Source organism: Delphinapterus leucas, chromosome 13, assembly GCF_059928025.1.
Source record: "Delphinapterus leucas isolate spDelLeu-1000000601 "Yukka" chromosome 13, BTC_Dleu_Yukka2, whole genome shotgun sequence".
NCBI classification, from domain to species: domain Eukaryota; kingdom Metazoa; phylum Chordata; class Mammalia; order Artiodactyla; family Monodontidae; genus Delphinapterus; species Delphinapterus leucas.
Genome location: NC_143141.1, coordinates 69,568,528 through 69,586,197, shown reverse-complemented (window position 1 = coordinate 69,586,197; position 17,670 = coordinate 69,568,528). Strand labels below are relative to the sequence as shown.

Below are 17,670 nucleotides of genomic sequence, written 5' to 3'. Positions count from 1 at the left end.
GTAGCCAGAGGCTGGGCAGACCCAAGACTGGTCAGACATCTGTGACCCTTTTTTTTTTTTATAGTCTTTATTGGAGTATAATTGCTTTACAATATTGTGTTAGAGACATCTGTGACCCTTATCTTCCCTAGACAGTCTTCCAAATCCAACACATTATAATGTCTCCAGAACCACTTAGGTACGTCCAGTCTAGAGACAGGAGAGTAGAGATTAAGATGCTGAAGTTCTTTCCCAGCCACCTGTCTAGTATTTTGTTACAAACAACAGAGAGACTCTTCTGTTAGGAAATGTCAGGAAATCACTCCCTTGCTCCAGGGCTCAGGTACAGCTCTTGAATTTAACTCATAAACCAGGGCCACCCCATTCCCACTGCTGCATCATGCGGCCATACCTGAAACAACGTTATCTGCTTCCGAAAACCCCTTCTTGAGGTCTCCTTTCTCAATCTTCAGCTCAGATCCATAAAAGGAATTGTTTTTTATAGCATCCTGAGGATTAAAACGAAGCTTCAGTGACTTGGCTTTAAAGGACGGAAGGTGGCTTAAAGGGATTGGGGAAGAGAAGCTCTTGGAATTATTACCTCTCTCTTCCCACATAAGTCACACAGCCATCTCTGTAAGTTTCTTATATAGACTTAAAGCTCAATTGTAGCCCAAGGTGTCCTATTTCTCTATTTCATTAGATATAGGCATACAACCCTGGATCTTGAGGAAAGCAAAGAATCCCTCAAGGAACCAGCTGGAGCTGAAATTGGGAAGGAAGAACTCAGCTTGGCCATTTATGGACTGAGTCTAGGATCATGATGGGGAAGGATTCATAGGACCACACAATCGCAGGCTGGAGGAGATTTAAAAACTTATCTGGTCAGATTCCACCTGCTGTTTGAATCTCCTCTAGAGGATCCTAATAAAGGTGCCTCCAGGAACAGGTAGCTATCTCCCATCTCCAGGCAGCCCATTCCGCAGTTACCTCAATCGTGATAATGGCTGGAAGATCCTCATAGGTGACTTTCACTCCATGGGTGGCTCTCTGTGCGTGTTCTGGGGTGTCGGCGACCACAGCACCAATGACGTGCCCAACACAAGTCACCTAGGAGCAGAGCCAGATGGTTAAAGAACATAACATGCTCCTCATGAAGCAAATTATTTCTGATTGTTCAAAAAAGCAAAGGAAGTCTCGCCCCCATAATTTTTTAAGGCACGTTTAAGGAATGTCCTGAGGCCTCTTCATGTTCTTATCCTACTATTTGGGGTTATGTGCTTCTTCATAAGTGTTTAGAATCAGTAGAACTGGAATAGGGCTTGGAGATAACTAGTATCTGATGGCAGCCTCTTGAGAAGCTGCCCAGGATGAAATGTGGTGATTGATTAGTGATGTCTGCCATGAGCAGCAGAATGGAAAGCACGGCACCATGAAGTATATCTGTCAACTCAGATCTACCCCAACACCCTTGTTCTTCATATTAAGAGATGGAGACCCAGATGGCAAGATCACAGTTGCCTCACTACTAGACCATGACTAAATCTTAACCCTTGACTTCCAGTTTTATTTTCTTTCTACCACTCTACTCTCTTTTATCTTCTGTTTCTCAGATTTATACCAAAAGTTTCTCAAAGGCAGCAACCATGTCTTATATTTCACCTAGATGCCCCAAAGTGGTCATTCCCCAATACTGGTTCTTAGACATGATGACCTATAAACCAGTTTTTTTGGTTGTTAGATTTATAGAATAATTAATGATTATTGTTTTCTTTTCATTTAATAAATTCAGTTACTATAGAAACTTTACGGATCTCCTTCAGGGATAATTTTTTTCCAACATCCTTCCAAAAATAAACAAAAAAATTGTCCAACTCATCACTTTGGAAGATGAGATTTCTGACAATAGGAACCAATACTTAACATGTCTTGTCTCTGATAATTACCTCTTCAGGACCCAGTTAAGCTCTTGACTTAATTGGTTAGCCTAGTGGTTGCTGAACCTGGCTGATTCTCACTAACCATAATGCTAGTTATGGTCTTAGAGGCTCTTGAAGTTTGTAAAGCAATTTGTCTTCTATCAAATGCTCTCCTTTTAGAGTCCTTGTGTCTCAGGGTTATAGTTTTGCATTCCCTCCTTCACTTTTAGCTTAATAATAAGTTGAATTTGTCCTTCAGCAACACCTATCAACCTCCAATTTGCAACATTTGATCTGTACTGGAATTATACAGTGACTGACAACTATCCTACAAGTATATAGGTTTTTGTAGCAGCTGCCTTGAATGTCTGGAATTTTTTTTTTTTGGCAGAACTCCATATATGGTTGAAATCAATAGATAAACTTTCATGTAAGTGAATTATCAATACACATAGTGGTGGTGATGTAATTGTAATTCCTATTCTGGTTGGTTTGTTTAGTGTATTTTTATTTTCTTTTAATAAAGGAGTTTAATATTGTACACTTAAGAAGCTGATTGTTTGTTAAAATACGGTCACAGGCCTTTTTTTAATGCCACTTTGGCATGGAGTCATCCTACTACGTCTTATGCTATGTACAAGCTGCAGCCATCGATGAAATAAATAAATAAACATTAAGTTAAAAGTAAAAGTGCTACCAGGCATATTCTATCCCTTTGCTGATTGTCCTGAATACTGGCTAATTGGATGATGGCCGTGATATGTGCAAATGTATAATCTTTTCAAGATCAGGGATTTGGAGGAAAAAACACAAATTAAAACTTAAATACTCATTCCACTAACTTCATATTTTTTTTTAAAAAAATCCAAGATGTACCTTATCCTTTGCAAAGACTGTCTCATCATTAAAAAGTCCAGTTTCATTACTCCCAGGAATATCACCAGCGGAGAGAAAGCAAACAAAGCCTGGCACCTTCCGCGCTTCTGAAATATCAATGGACCTGCAAGGAGGAGGAGGAATGTGAGGGGCCAGGGAGGAAAACAAGCGGAAGACCTGTCACCTGTCACCTGACTCAGTGATGAACTATGCTCTGCTTCTACCTGTGTATCAATCATTCTTTCCCAAAAGACTGTATAATAGAGAAAATTTCTAAAATATCTTCAGCTATACTTTTTTTTTTTTTTTTTTTGCTGTACGCGGGCCTCTCACTGTTGTGGCCTCTCCCATCGCGGAGCACAGGCTCCGGATGTGCAGGCTCAGTGGCCATGGCTCACGGGCCCAGCCGCTCCGCGGCACGTGGGATCTTCCCGCACCGGGGCACGAACCCGTGTCCCCTGCATCGGCAGGCGGACTCTCAGCCACTGCGCCACCAGGGAAGCCCAGCTATACTTTTATATCTTATAAATCTTGCTCCTTGTAGTTCCCTATCCAATCCCCTCCATCCCTTCATAGGGAGAACAGATACTATCAGCTAGAACAGGGGTCTATACCCTCAAAGGGTCTATTGATAGAATTCAGGGATCCATGAACTTAAACAGGAAAACATTTTCATCTTAAAAAAAAAAAAGACCCATTACCCAATTGGATAACTTTGTCTTCTTTTTGACAGTTTTTCCTCCACCCTAACGCTTCCCTTTTTTACCTCCTATCCTATCCTATCCTATCCTATCCTATTTTTCAAATGCTGATTAAATGCTTACCACGTGGAGGCCACTGTGCTGAGTGCTGTGGGAGATATAAGATGAATAGGACACGTTTGTCCCTATGGACCTTGTACAATGCCCTATTTTGGTCTCCAAGTACAAGAGAACCGAAAAGCATTTACTCTGGAGAGCTCCAACACCCACATCACAGCTAATACCTATCCAGATTCAGCACATTAGGGCCTTTGCTGTACCACTCAGTTTCCTCATCTGGAACATGGGGATAATAATATGACCTGCCTATAGGGTTGTGGCGAGGAAGAGGTAAGGCCACATGTGTAAAATGCTTTAAACCAGGCTGCAGCAAATATTGTGTGACGTGAGTGTTTTTATTATCATCACCATCATCATCGAGGTAGAAATTCTTGCCATTTGGGCTCTCAAGGTTCAACAAATGGGTACAAGTGATTATTCTCTGCTGGGTCCTTTGTGGACACTATCACTGATCCTCACAAAAGTACCCTATGGAGAAAATGAGAGCTTAAGCACACAAGCCAAGGTCAGGTTGCTAAGCACTGGAATAGGACGTCAATGCCAGGCACTCTAAGGCCTCCTTCTTCCCTTTGGTGCTGACTCAAGTTCTCCTGAAGATTTGCACTGAAGTTTAGCCCAATATCCACAGTGAAGATCTAAGAAAGGCCTTTCAGCAGCTCCTCATTGCTTTTCTGGCCAAGTGTAGTGTCCCTGTTCAGCACCCCAAGGCTTTCCTGATCTGGCCCCTGCCTATCTCTCCAATGTCATCCCCCCACCCTCCCAGGACCCCTGAGCCCCTCACGTCTCCTGTTTCTCTCCAGACTGGTTTTAAAAAGAGTTCCTGTGTTCCTCTCTGGACTGGGAGGCCCTGGAGGAGGCTTGTCGTCGTGGCATCTCCAGGGCCTGGCAGGTGTCCCCTGCACCCCCCTTCCCAAGTGTTTTTACTGCACGCACTTGATCTTGGCGTGGGCCCGGGTGCTGAGGACAAGCCGGAGGAACAGTTCATTCTCGTAGCGAGGGATGTCATCGCAGTACACAGCCTCCCCAGAGGCCTGCAGGGCCGCGGCCAGGTGGGGCAGGGGCCGGCCCACCATGTCCTCCTCAGACTGACCCTTGGGCACCTCCTGGAACAACATGGCCACCAGTCAGGCTGAGCTGCAGAGGACACTGTTCCCCTAGAGGCCCCAGGGAGCCATGGAGAGCTTCAGGCCAAAGCAAATGTGAGGAGTGAGAATGGAGGAGGCAGGCAGGGAACAGGGTGAAAGAAACAGAAGGCAGGTAAGAAGGCATTGAGAAGAGTGGTCACAGTATCACTATACAGTCAGCCACGGGCATCCGCCCAGGACGCCCCATGGATACCCAAATCTGCGGATGCTCAAGTCCCTTACATAAAATGGGGCAGTACAGTTGGCCCTCTGTATCCATGGGCTCCACATCCACAGATGACGGCTGACTATATGCAGGAGCAAACAAAACAAGGAACCTAAATGTCCATTTGTTGAGAGTTGCGTAAATAAACTATGCTATGCTCACAGGATGGAATAACACACAACTGTCAAAAGATAGTTTTGAAGAATTTTAATTAGAAGGAGAGAATGCTCATGCTAAGTGTAAAAGCAGGACATACAACATTGTATGTGTGTGTAATGATTCAAAATTCTGTGGAAAAATGTTATAAATATAGTACAGATATGTCCATATATGCATAGGAAAAAATGGAAAGAAGTATACAAACATATAGTAATGATCTTCTCTTGGAGGTGAGATTTGGGGTGATTTTTATTTTCTTATGTTTTTCTACATTTTTCAAAATGTTCTAAAACGTATTCAGTTTATAATAAAACACTGTTTTGTGTGTTTTTTCAAAGTAATAATAATGATGGCTAGTAGTTATTGAGAGTTTACTATATACCAGGAACTACCTAAGCTATTCACTTTTATTAACCCATTGAATCCTCAAAACCATGCTGTGAAACAGGGGCCCTCATTAGCCACATTTGCAACTGGGCATAACTAACTTGCCCAAGAGGCAGAGAGAGAAAGTAACTTGTCCAAGGTTACACAGTTATGTGATAGCAGAGTTTGGAGTCAAGTGCTGGCAGTCAGGCCCAGAGTTTATGCTTTGGACCATTACAATCTAGAGCAGGGGTCTACAAATCATCGACAATGGGCCAAATCTGGCCCACTCCCTGGTTTTTTTTTTTTTTTTTGGCGGTACGCGGGCCTCTCACTGTTGTGGCCTCTCCCGTTGCGGAGCACAGGCTCCGGATGCGCAGGCCCAGCGGCCATGGCTCATGGGCCCAGCCGCTCCGCGGCATGTGGGATCTTCCCGGACCGGGGCACGAACCCGCGTCCCCTGCATCGGCAGGCGGACTCTCAACCACTGCGCCACCAGGGAAGCCCCCACTTCCTGGTTTTACAAATAAAGTTTTATTGGTGCATAGCCACACACATTCATTTATGTATTGCCTCCTGCTTCTTTTGTGCTGCAATGATGGAGTTGAGGAATTGCAGCAGAGACTATGTGGCCCACAAAAATCCAAAACATTTACAGCTGACCCTTTAACTAATACCTCTCAAAAAATTACTGTTGATATAAATAGGGTTTTTAAAATTTTGTTTACTTTACATGCTCAAGAGAACTCCTAGCTTTGCACATTAGCCCTGCAGAGGAACTAGAAAAAAACAAAATGGGGAAAAAATGCTTTTTAAGGAGCAGGTGAAGATGAGGGGAATCCCAAGAGAGAAATTTAGGTGAGCAAAGGGGGAAATGGCTTCATTCACATTAATATAATTCCCATTTCCTTCACTAGACATTTATGCACAATGGTAAGGAGCTTTAAGCACCCACATACAATGTGAGTCGGTCACTCACCAATGGTCAGCATCATCTGAGGTGCCCTGCAAGGGCCACTGATATTAGCTACGTACAGTCTGTACTCACTTGGAAGAGCTGGATGTTGGCCGGAGGGTCTTTGTGAAAGAGTAAGGTGGCGCTGGAATAGGTGGGGTCCAGTTTACCACACTTCTGTGGAGACAAGATAACAGAGGTGATCATGACTATTTCTATCATTGGGCCCATCCTTGGTTGTTCCCAAGTGGTAAAAGTAACAACTTTCTCATCTCCTCATTTACTCTCCTGGTACTGGCTGGATCTATCTCAACATCTGAACGTGGGCTCTGACAGCTTCTCTTCCCCCACCCCTGCACCCTACTTCCTCTGACACACCAAACCAAAGTTTCCCTCCTTCCTGCATTTATGCATGTTGCTTTCTCTGTTGGGAATATCCTTCTCCCTCAGTCTTCCTGGAAAAGTCATCCTTTTTCTCCTCAATTCTGTGGGAAATATTTAGTGGTAGGGGAAATTCTCATAGTATCATCTCAACAGAATTAAGGGGAACGTGAAGCTCTCTATGCAGCATGACACCAAATCTATTTAGAAAATGATATATCCAGATCAAAAGATAGGAAGATGATAGATATATAGATAGACAGATGGAAGGACAGATAGAAAGAGAGAGAGACATGGAGCAGACAAATAGGATGACAGACAGATGGACAGATAAACATAGGAAAAAGATGAGAGAAATAAGGAAAAATATTAGCAGTGGCTTTATCTAAGATCTGAGAGTAATTTTAATTTTTTCTTTATACATTTCTGTATTTTCTAAAGTTTTCCACAAATTTATTACTTACATAATCAGAAAAAATTAACTATTACAAAGTTTTATTAAAAGGGATCTCACTCTGCTGCACCCACAGCTGTGAAGCCTTCTCTCCTTTGTGCCCCACCCCCCATTCCATCTCCTCAGTCATCACACCAGGCTGACCTTTATTGATCCCGTTCTCTCCCACACTAGGCTCCCCGCTGCCACCCCTAGTGCACACAGTACAATCTTATGATGTAACAGGTGCAAAATAAATACTTGCTGGCAAACCCATCTCAGGAGTTAGACTCTACCTCAACTAGCATCCTCTCCTGGATGCACATCTCCCCTGGCTGTAGTAGCCCCACCTCACGTTCTCATTACATCACATTCCCATTCTAACTACACAACCAGAGCTGTATCAGCTACACTGCCGGAAGGATCATCTGGTCCACCCGCCCCCAGATTTTTATAGCTAAGACATAGAAAGAGTGGTGACCTACTCAAGTTCTCACCTAAGGTAATGACACAGCCAGGACAAGAACCCACATCCCCGACTCCCAGCCCAGTGCTCTGCCTCTCAGCCACCCAGTTGGCTCCCATCTCCGTGTGGCTCCTTAGGCTGTGTCCCTGGTCCCTGCTCCTCTGTCCTTAGACATCCAGAGGAGAGGAACGTTTACCACCTGGTCCCTGGCACTCTCCTACCCCGGCCAGCTTCCCAGATCCCTAAACACAAGTGCTGCAGGAAGTCTCTGCCTTGCCCAGGCCCCAAACTCACATCTTCTGAGTCCTCTTTGCCCAGCTTCTGCAACACTGTCAGGTAGAACTTGAAGAAGAAACTGAGGGTGAGGGTGCGCCGGAACTCAATCATGCCACCTGGGGCGTCTGGGGACAAGGGCAACTCCTCCACCAGGCCTGCACACACGTCCTGCAGCAGCTTCTCATTCCAGAACCTGCCAGAGAGCAGGCTGTGTGAGAGCGCTCTCACCCAGCTCTCAGAATCCATTGTGTGAGTGGTTTGCACAGGGCCTTAGAGTCACGAACCTCAGCTCAAACTGTGGCTCAGATACTTACAGTTACGTGACTTTAGGCAAGTTACTTAACCTCCTTGAGCCTCAGTTTTCTCTTTTTTAAAGATAGATACAATTTTTTAAAGACCACAAAAATAATAATAGGTCAATCTATTGAGTTCCTATAATGTACTAGGTAATGTCCCAAGTGATTTATATGAAATGTCGTTTTCAATCTAAATTAAAAGGTATAGTCGGGAAAATTTTTATACTCATTTTACCAACGAGAAAACTGAGACATGGAAAAATTAAGTAACTTGACTTATATTACCCATCTGTTAAGTATCGGAGCCAGGAATTGGAACCAAGGAACCAAACTCCAAAGTTAAGCTTTATCTATCCATATGGTTATTGTGAGGATTACATAGGACAGTGCCAGCAAAGTGCTTGGTACAACTGCTGCCATACAGTAGCCATAGTAATAGCAGTTGCTATAATAATAGCGTAGCAGCAGTAACAGTAGCAGCAGCAATAGCAGTAGTAGTAACACTAACAGTGACAGAAGCAGTAAGAGTAGTAGTGAAAGCAATAGTAATAGTAGTAGAAGCAGAAGTAATAACAGAAATAGGAGAAGCACCAGTAGTAATAGCAAGAGCACCAGTGATACTACTGGCAGCAGAAGCAGCAGCAGCAGTGATGCTATTAGTAGTCATAGCGGCAGCAGCAGTGCTAGGTGCAATGGTAATAGTTGTAGCAGCAGTGACAGCAGCAGTAACAGCAATAATAACAGCGTTAATAGTAGCAGCTTTAAAAGTAGCAGCAGCAGTAACACCAGTAGTAGTAATACTAGGAGTGACAGCAATAATAGTATATTAGTAGCCGAAGAGACAGCGGTAGTAGCAGCAGCTATAACCGTGGCGGTAGCCACAGCAGTAACATTGGTCATAGTAGTGGTGGCAGTAGGAATATCAGTAATGGTAGGAGGAGAACAGCAGTAATAGTAGTAGCAGAAATAATATGAGGAGCACAGCTGTAGCAATTGGAGTAGTCAAGCAGCAGCAGTAGGAGCAACAGTAACGGTAGTTGTAGCTGCAGCAACAGGCAGTGATAGTATTAGTAACAGCCGCAGTAGTAGCAATGCTAATAGTAGTACAGCAGCAGCAACACGATTAAAGTAATACCACCCGTGGCAGCAGGAATCACAGTAGTAGTAGTAGAAGCAGCTACAGTAGTAACGGTAGTAGCAGCAATGGTAATACTGCTGGTGGCCATCGTCGTAGCAGCAGCAGTGATAATATCAGTAGCACCAGGAGCAATTTTATTTTGCCGTTGGCTCTTACTTCAATAGCTGTTTCTGCGTGGTCTTGAGGGCTGAGATCGTTCTGTCCGCCATTCCACCATAGCAAAGGGCCAGCTCCTTTACCTGCGTGGTTCCTGGCTGGAACAGGACTCTCATGCCACAGGTCACCTTGGCTATGTCATCTTCTCTGCGGGAGGCCTGCTTGAATGCTGAGAAAAACTCACCCTGAAAATCACAGAAAAATACCTGTTTCCTACCTTGTTTTGCAAGGACTGCAAATGGTGAGCCTGAAGCAGGGACACAAGGTGGGGTGAGGTGGTAAGACCATCACAGAGCAGCCAAGAGCTGGTGGTGGAGGTCAACGATCGGGACATAACTACCACCTTTTCAGGAGAAGTTCCAGATAATGTTCCTGGAAGCTGGGAAAGGGCCAGGATTTCTGCCTATCAGTCTGGAAAATGGGAAATCAGGGACACAGGAGAACTGGGTGCTCTCAACCAAAGAGCAGGAGGGGGCAAGGTGCTTTCACGAAGCCTCCTGAGAGACTGCCGCAGCCCCACCACGGCTTCCCCATCCTGGTGCCTGGTATCATGTCCACCCGGCCTCCCCAGAGCTGTTCTGAAGGCTCCACTGGCCTGACCACCTCTCAAGCAGGTACAGTGCGATGCCAAAGGGTGTTTGAGACCCAGCATCAGATGGAGGTGTTTGTGGCTTCTGCAGATGCTCTCCCTGCCTTGTGTCTCCTACCAGTCTACTGGCTATGGTTAGAAATCTTGTTTCCTGAAAGAAAGACTCACTACGAAACAGTAGCTGCCTTTGTGCTTTGAACATACATTTCCCCCGGATCCAAGCCAATCTCTGTCATTGGAGATAGGAGGAGAGCGTGAGTTACTTTCCAGGTAAGAACCAGCTGTTTCAGGTTCTGCTTGAGGTCTGAACTCACCCTGGCACCACAAGTTCTGATGAATGTCAAAGGTGGGAGGTTTAAGGAAAGGTTTATTGGAGAAACAAGGAGGCCCACTGTTGAGGTTCAAAATGGCCCCAGGCTTTTGTTGAAGAAGCCACGGAGACCCCTCCTAATGAGAAAGCTCGTCTAGATTTCTGATGTCTAACATGGCCCTGGGGCAATCAGCCCAGAGCTTGAACTCGGTTCTGGAGCAGAGGTTCCAGCCGCTCACTCCCAGGACTGTGCTCGCCCACGGCAACATTTTTCCCGGGGTTCATGCAGCGTCAGCATCAGGTCATCAGCTGTTCTTTCTTGAGAAAGACCTAATTCTGGGTATTAAAACCTCTTTTCATTTATAAAATGTTTTTTGTTAATGTCCCTACCTGGCAAAATAAAAACTGGGCAGTGCTACGCCTGTTTCCTCTTCCTTTCCCCACCTCATAATTAAAAAAAAAATCAAAATCTACTGATCTGTGAAATACCAGAACTCTGGGAATCCCTGTTCAAAATGGTCTATAAGGACAGGCTGGAAAATCATTAAGAAACCACTACAGGGATATAACTGCTTTAATTTAATTAGTATTCTCATGAAGGAGGTCAAAATCAGCAAGGGCAAAACATGCCTTGTAACACTCGCTAAAGCACAAGCTCTGGTAAACCCTTAATACTCTCCTTTACAGCTGGTTCCTGGCTCTCACAGATCACTTTTCTAAAAGGCCCACTGTGGAATGTGTAGGACAAAACCACACCAGCTCAAGACACCACAGGCCCCAAGGAACAAGAGCAAGGCGGCCAGAGGAGCCCAGACCTCCCCCAACAAGCCAGAAAACCCTCTCGTGAAGCAGAAATCCATCCAAGACAACACAGGACAAGGTCAGGGAAAAAGCACCTTGTCAAGCCCAAGGTCAGCATGTGAGGACCTGACTCACAGGTAGCTTCTCTACCCAGCATGCAAACTCCACACTTCATCATACGAAAAATGGGGCAGGGATACTCCACAAGTCGATGTGTTCTTGGAACTATGTCACTACCACTAGCTGGTGATCTCCACCAGCTCCTGGATATCTGCCAGGAACCTTATGAATTCTTTCTTTTCAGTCTTCACAATAACCTGCACAGTCAGTAACATGGGCCCATTTTACAGATGAGGAAATTGGGGCTCAGAAAGATGAATGACTCACTCAGGATCACACATCTACCTCTCTGGTTTCATTGATTATGCCCTGTGCCCCCATATTACTCAGAGAGTAATATGGTTGGTTAAAGGCAATGTTCAGAGACAAGAACATCAATGTTAAAGTGAAGAGATGCTAAGTTTGGTTCCCGAGGCAGGCTCTGGTCTCCCTGTCTGGAGCCTGGCAGGAGTAGGGGTGATTCAGGATGTTTCTGACAGCATCTCACCTCCCTGCTGTAGGGGATCTCAATGGAGAGCAGTATCTCCTCTGGACCTAGCAGGGTCTTTCTGTAGCCAGGGAAGAAGGTGTGATCCATCCGAACCGTTCTTCTGGTGCCTGTACAGAGGCAAGACAGAGAGGGACCAACGTGAGGAAAGCATAGGACAGACCACCAGTGGAATTCTCCATCCTGGTCTCTGATGCCCACAGTCAGAGGCAGTGGCTGGCACAACGGGGGCCAAGGTGCTCCATTTGAAATCCGTAAGCACTGCTGTGCTGGTGACTGTTTAACAATCAGTTCTTTGAGAAAAAACCCTGATTCAAAGCATTTGCTAGTTTATGTGGTATAGATACTCCTACCACGGCCAATGTAAAGCTAAAAGAGCAACATCGCTCAGTGTGATGTTGGAAGGAGGGTAGCAAAGAGTTGACACAGCAGACCTGCCCTCCTCTGAAAGTCCTGCTTACAAGGTTGGCCACTAGCTATCCTCTGGGACCTTGGATTTCAGGAGAGTTCCCACCATTCCCTGATAAGAACGGCTCACTGGGCCTGAAATGTTTGTACACATCATATGGTTTATGCTGAACACCTGACTTCCCTCCTGGGAGTCTGGACTTCTGGTACGTGCCAGGCAGAGTTACATGACCAGCCCCCAGTAAAAGCCCTGGGTGCTGAGCCTCTAACAAGTGTCCCTGGTAGACTGCCCTTCACATGTGTTGTCACAACTCAGCTTATTCCTGGGGAGACTGAGCATGTCCTGTGTGGCTCCCCTGGGAGGAGGCCCTGGAAGCTTGTGCCTGGTTTCCTCTGCCCCATGCATCTTTCCCCTTTGCTGATTTTGCTTTCTATCCTCCTGCTGTAATAAGTCATAGCCATGAGTAAGACCCTACGCTGAGTCCTGTGAGGCTTCCTTGACCTCCTAAGAGTCATCAAACCCAGAGGTGGTCTTGGGGACCCTCCAACGAGGAAAGATGGGCAGGAGTACGCCATTATGCAGCATTTCCCTCTACAAATATAATAAATGGAAATAACCTCAAGGGCATAGACAACTGTAAAATGAAATAAAATAATTGGGAAATGGTGAATTTTGAGTACTTATTACCTTTGTTTTTTTTTTTTACGCAGTTATTGGAGTATCACTGCTTGACAATGGTGTCTTAGTTTCTGCTTTATAACAAAGTGAATCAGCTATACATATACATATATCCCCATATCTCCTCCCTCTTGCGTCTCCCTCCCTCCCTCCCTATCCCACCCCTCTAGGCGGTCACAAAGCACCGAGCTGATCTCCCTGTGCTATGTGGCTGCTTCCCACTAGCTGTCTATTTTACATTTGGTAGTGTGTATAAGTCCATTACCTTTGTTTTTAAATATACTTTATTTCATTGTAAGGTTATATAGTTTAAGTTTTAATAGCTGCCATGTTTAACAAATGCTCAGATTCTCGGAAAACCCAGCAATCAGCTGCGGTGAGCAGTGTGCTCTGGCCCCAGGACACACCACTAAGTAAGGCATCTGGCTGACAGGTCCTATTGTGAATTCTTAATAAAGTGATGGTCCAGCTCTCCTGGGCCCCAACCTGGGTACATCTCCCTTTGCAGTTGCCAGGGATCCAAACTTTAGGAAAGCTGCATCATTGAACTTTGGGCTCTGCTTCTCCAGAAAGTGACCTATCTTGTGAGACTCCACCCCATCCCCAGCCCCCTTTCCTGACCACTGTATGAGGCAGCTCACCTCTGGACACGATGGTCAGCTTGGTCCCACTGGCCATGAACACAGGGTTGAGGTCGGAGATGGGGCTGGCTGTGATGATGTTCCCTCCAATGCACTAGGACAAGCAGAGAGAGCGTGTGAGAGAGTCCACCCCAGGAAAGCCCTGCTCACACAGCTGGCTCCCGAACACACAGAAGGTGGGGGACACCTGCTGAAGGGAGAGCCCTGAGGTTATCCACCCCTGTGGAGACACAGGATCTGCACAGTAAGAACTTGGGCATTCGGGCAACATGCAAGAGATTCCAGTGCCTGGGGTTGGCTCTCAGCTCTGAAATTTACCTGTTGGTAAACCGGGATCAGCCCCTTTAAATTGTTTGTCTGATCGATTTCACCCAAACTCTTTCTGAAAGGGTTGTTGTGGTTTATCACAGAGGCCATAGAGATTTAGTAAAAAAGAAATAAAAGGTAAAGATCAAGGAAAATGAGGAGGAAGGCTTAAGGATGAACAGTGTGTTCTAACTGAGCTTCCTTGGCAAAGAATGTAAGGAGAATCAGACACAGCGTTCCTATTATTAGAAAAGAGGAAGAAAACCAGTTGTTCCAGGAAAAAAAAAAAAATCCTTCCCAGAAGTAGATTGCATCTGAGCTTGGGAACTCAGCAGTTTTCTGGGTTTATGTCTCCTTATCTGTAATCAAAGGAGGCAGGTGCCTGGGGTAGGGTGATGAGAATGGGAGTAGGCTGTTTTGCTTTGTTTCTTGTTCTAATTTAAAACAACAACAGCAGTGGAATGGGAGGGCCAGCTTTTCTCCCAACTCCATCAACAACTGTGAGACTGAAATGGCGCCAGGTGTGAGAACGCCGTCTGCAAACCCAGAATTTGAGGGCTAGTCTGAAGACTCATTACAAATAGTCAAGAGGTGGGCCTCTCCCTCCTCTCAGGGGGTCTACCTCTGGTTCTCTCCCCAGCTCTGAAAGGCAGTCCCCCTTCCTATTTCGGCTTCTCCCTAACTTATCTCTCATTCACCTGCTGGCAGCCTCGGCCAAGTCCAGGAAGAGGGGGGCAGGTGGCTCCAACCTCAGGGGTAAAGACTGAGTCACAGCGTGGGTGCTTCCAAGGGTGGCCCGCGGGCCACCTTCATCAGAAACACCTGTGGGGCTTATTAAACCCTGACCCGTGGGCTCCACTCCAGACCTGCCGTCAGACGCTCTGAGGGTGGGGCCCAGGAATCTGCATTTTCAACAAACACCCCAGGCAATTCTAAGCACTTAAGTTTGACACCCATTGGGTCTGCAGCAGAGTCCAGACTAGCGCCCCTCGCCTTGCGATGAAAACGTGCATCCTGGGCCTCTAAATAGGGACTCACCGCCACAGACTTGACCTGCTTCCCGGCAAACCAGCGCAGCTGCTGCAGGACGCCTCTGAACACCTCTGTTTTCTGGGTGGGAAGCTTAGCAACCGCATCGAGCAGGGTCTTTTCCACAGAGTTCAGGGGGCAAGCGGCTCCAAAGGAGATACCTGGGAACACACGCTCGGAATGACAGCGATCCCCGTCACAGCTCGGAAAGCACTTCCATACACAGCAGCCCCAGTAAGGCTAAACCTGGACGCACATCCTTGTATGGATGAGGAAATTAAGGCCCAGAGAGGTCAAGTGACCTGCCCAATGCCACACAGCTAATAAAAGAGCCAGGACTCAACCCCAGGCCTGTTGACCCTACAACCAGAGTGCTCGTTTCTCTAAACCAGTGGTTCTCAACTCAATAAAATCAGATCTCTGAGGGTGAAGTCTTGGCATTTTTTTTAAAAAGCACCCCAAAACTCCCCCCACCTACCCCCTATTTCCATGAGCGATTCTAACATGCAGCCAGGATAGAGAACAACTACGGAGAATCCCAAGCCCCTTGCCCGCTGGCACCCTACCATGGATGCTCCGAGGAGGAGGGCACTGAGGGTGCCCACTTTCCATGCAGGGCGGCTCCCAAAAATGCAGGCGGCAGCGGGAGCCAAAGAGGAGTCTTTCCTGGCACTCATCATCCCCCCGCATGACCCACCTCCAGCGTCCCAGCCCCTCTGTGGGCTCAGGCAAACTTCCCCTTACCCTCCAGTCCATGCTCCACTGAATTCAGCTCAGGGATCCAGGTTGGGCAAATGATCACAGGAAACAGCTGATTCTTAAACTTCATCTCAATGCCTGAAGAGAAACAAGAAGCCTCAAGTTATAGGTCTGTTGTTTGTCAGCAGGGCATTTTCCCCCACCACTGCACACAGGACGGAGGACATATTCACGATCGTGACATGCTCCGTGGGTGACTTGGGGTGATTAGGGGTGCAGTGGACGAGATGTGAGAGTGCAGTTTCCGCACAGTCAGCCCGAAAGCTATGTCCTTCCCTCTCAGAAAAACCCATCGGAATTCAAATAAGATGAACTCGAATTCGTGTGTGTGGCGTGCGTGTGTGCGTGTGCGCATCTGTGCGTGCGTGTTTAATCACCATATTAGAAAAAGGGCATGAAAATAAGTCAGGAACGCTTGTAAGCACTTTACATATTTTAACTCAGTCCTCACAATAACACTATGAAATAATGTGATTTTCTCTGTTTATAGATGAAGAAACTGAGGCACAGGGAGGTTAAGTTTCTCGCCCAAATTACACAGCTAAGAATGGGCATATTTCAGTACCGGAGCAATTATTAGAATCGGGATGTAACAGTAATATGATATGAAAGTCTAACATTCAGACAAAAAAGGAAAATTGACTGAGAGAGAAAACTTCAGATTGGCCTCCCAGTCCCCAATATCTGTCTGAGTTCTTAAGGTGCGTGGCTTGGTGGGACCGAATGTCTGTGTCTGGTTTCTGTCCTTCTGGTGAATCAAGTAAGAAACCTCTGCGAACAGACCTGCTTCTGTTCCTCAGACCCAGTTAGCACAGCACCTCTCCCAGCCCCACCCACAGGGCTGTAGATGGAAAAGGGTAAGAAGGAAATGTCTGTGCATCAACCCCCCCTCCCGCCCCTTTCCGGTGCTGTTGAGGGTCTCTGAAGGGAGGCGCAGGCTTTGAGGAGTCTGGCCTGTTTGAATATCAGCTCGTAGGGCAAAGAATGCAGATGGAGGCACTAAGTGGCTCATTTTGATAAGGGGTTCTCCATGACCCACCTCCCCCGACGTCATGGCGGTAGGTGGTTACACTGTGCGGAGTGCGTGTGAGGGAGGAGGTAGAGCTGTGGCATGGTCTTAAGCAATTATTTCTAACTTGGAGCTTATAATATCTTTGTGAATGCCTTTCTCTTAGAATCTAACTGAGCCCAGGACATTGTGTGACTCGTGGCGAGGAACATGTCATATACCCAAGGACGCCAAATATTCTTCCCCAGTCATTCTCCACCTTAACTCATGGGACCCTGGGCCCTTGGGTCATGGCTACACAGGCCAGCCATTGTGGTCATATCACCTGAGGCACGTCTCACAGGCCACCCTGCCATCCTGATGTGTCACATTACTGCAGCAGGGGACTCTGTACAGCACCTGTGCTCACAAGGGTGGCCCAGCTCAGCACTTCACCAGCACAGACCTGAGCCAGGCCCTCCTCTCTGTGGCTGAAGAACCAACAAGAACCCAGGGCTCGGGGGGGTCCCTCCAGAGCCAGAGCCAGGAGTCCCCCACAAGCTGGACTTGGCTGCTTAAAAGCATGTCAAGTTCCCCCAAACCAGGGTTCCTCTGAGGCAGACCTCGGCTGTGCCACCATCCTCTCCTTGGATCCCCACTGGGCTTGGGTCCAGCCAAGTGGAAACAGGCCAGGCCAGGTTTATAAATGGATGGAGACGAGCAGGGACCTGGGCACCTCTGCTCCTGTGTCTTCAAGGACCAAGCCCGAGAGCTGCACATCTGGTGTCTCCTTGACCTGTTCACGTACTGCGGGCCTCACGTCCCAGGCGGTGGCACCACACGGCAGGTGGCCACAGTCATGGGCAACACAGCACAGTCACACTTGGACATCTCCTCTCCCTAGCCTTACCACATCACCCCCAGAAAAGGGAGGGCAAGAGAGTGACCTTTATGGAACCCCTAGTGTCCGTCAGGCACCGGC

At 46.8% G+C, this 17,670-nt stretch overlaps 1 protein-coding gene across 5 annotated transcripts in view; it reads right to left on the bottom strand.

The window, feature by feature from the left end:
* Positions 1–17,670, bottom strand: part of XDH (xanthine dehydrogenase) — a 71,298-nt gene that overhangs the window by 32,628 nt on the left and 21,000 nt on the right. For all 5 annotated transcript variants that reach the window (XR_016395480.1, XM_089923297.1, XM_089923296.1 and 2 more), the window contains exons 10-20: positions 15,686–15,778; positions 14,951–15,102; positions 13,607–13,700; positions 11,879–11,988; positions 9,572–9,756; positions 8,000–8,174; positions 6,519–6,602; positions 4,529–4,698; positions 2,775–2,898; positions 970–1,089; positions 392–488 (exon numbers count right to left, since the gene is read on the bottom strand). Coding sequence is in view for 4 of the 5 variants with exons in the window: in XM_089923297.1 (XP_089779423.1) it covers positions 392–488; positions 970–1,089; positions 2,775–2,898; positions 4,529–4,698; positions 6,519–6,602; positions 8,000–8,174; positions 9,572–9,756; positions 11,879–11,988; positions 13,607–13,700; positions 14,951–15,102; positions 15,686–15,778 (1,404 nt within the window). In the remaining variant the exon portion in view is untranslated. The remainder of the gene's footprint in view (positions 1–391; positions 489–969; positions 1,090–2,774; positions 2,899–4,528; positions 4,699–6,518; positions 6,603–7,999; positions 8,175–9,571; positions 9,757–11,878; positions 11,989–13,606; positions 13,701–14,950; positions 15,103–15,685; positions 15,779–17,670) is intronic.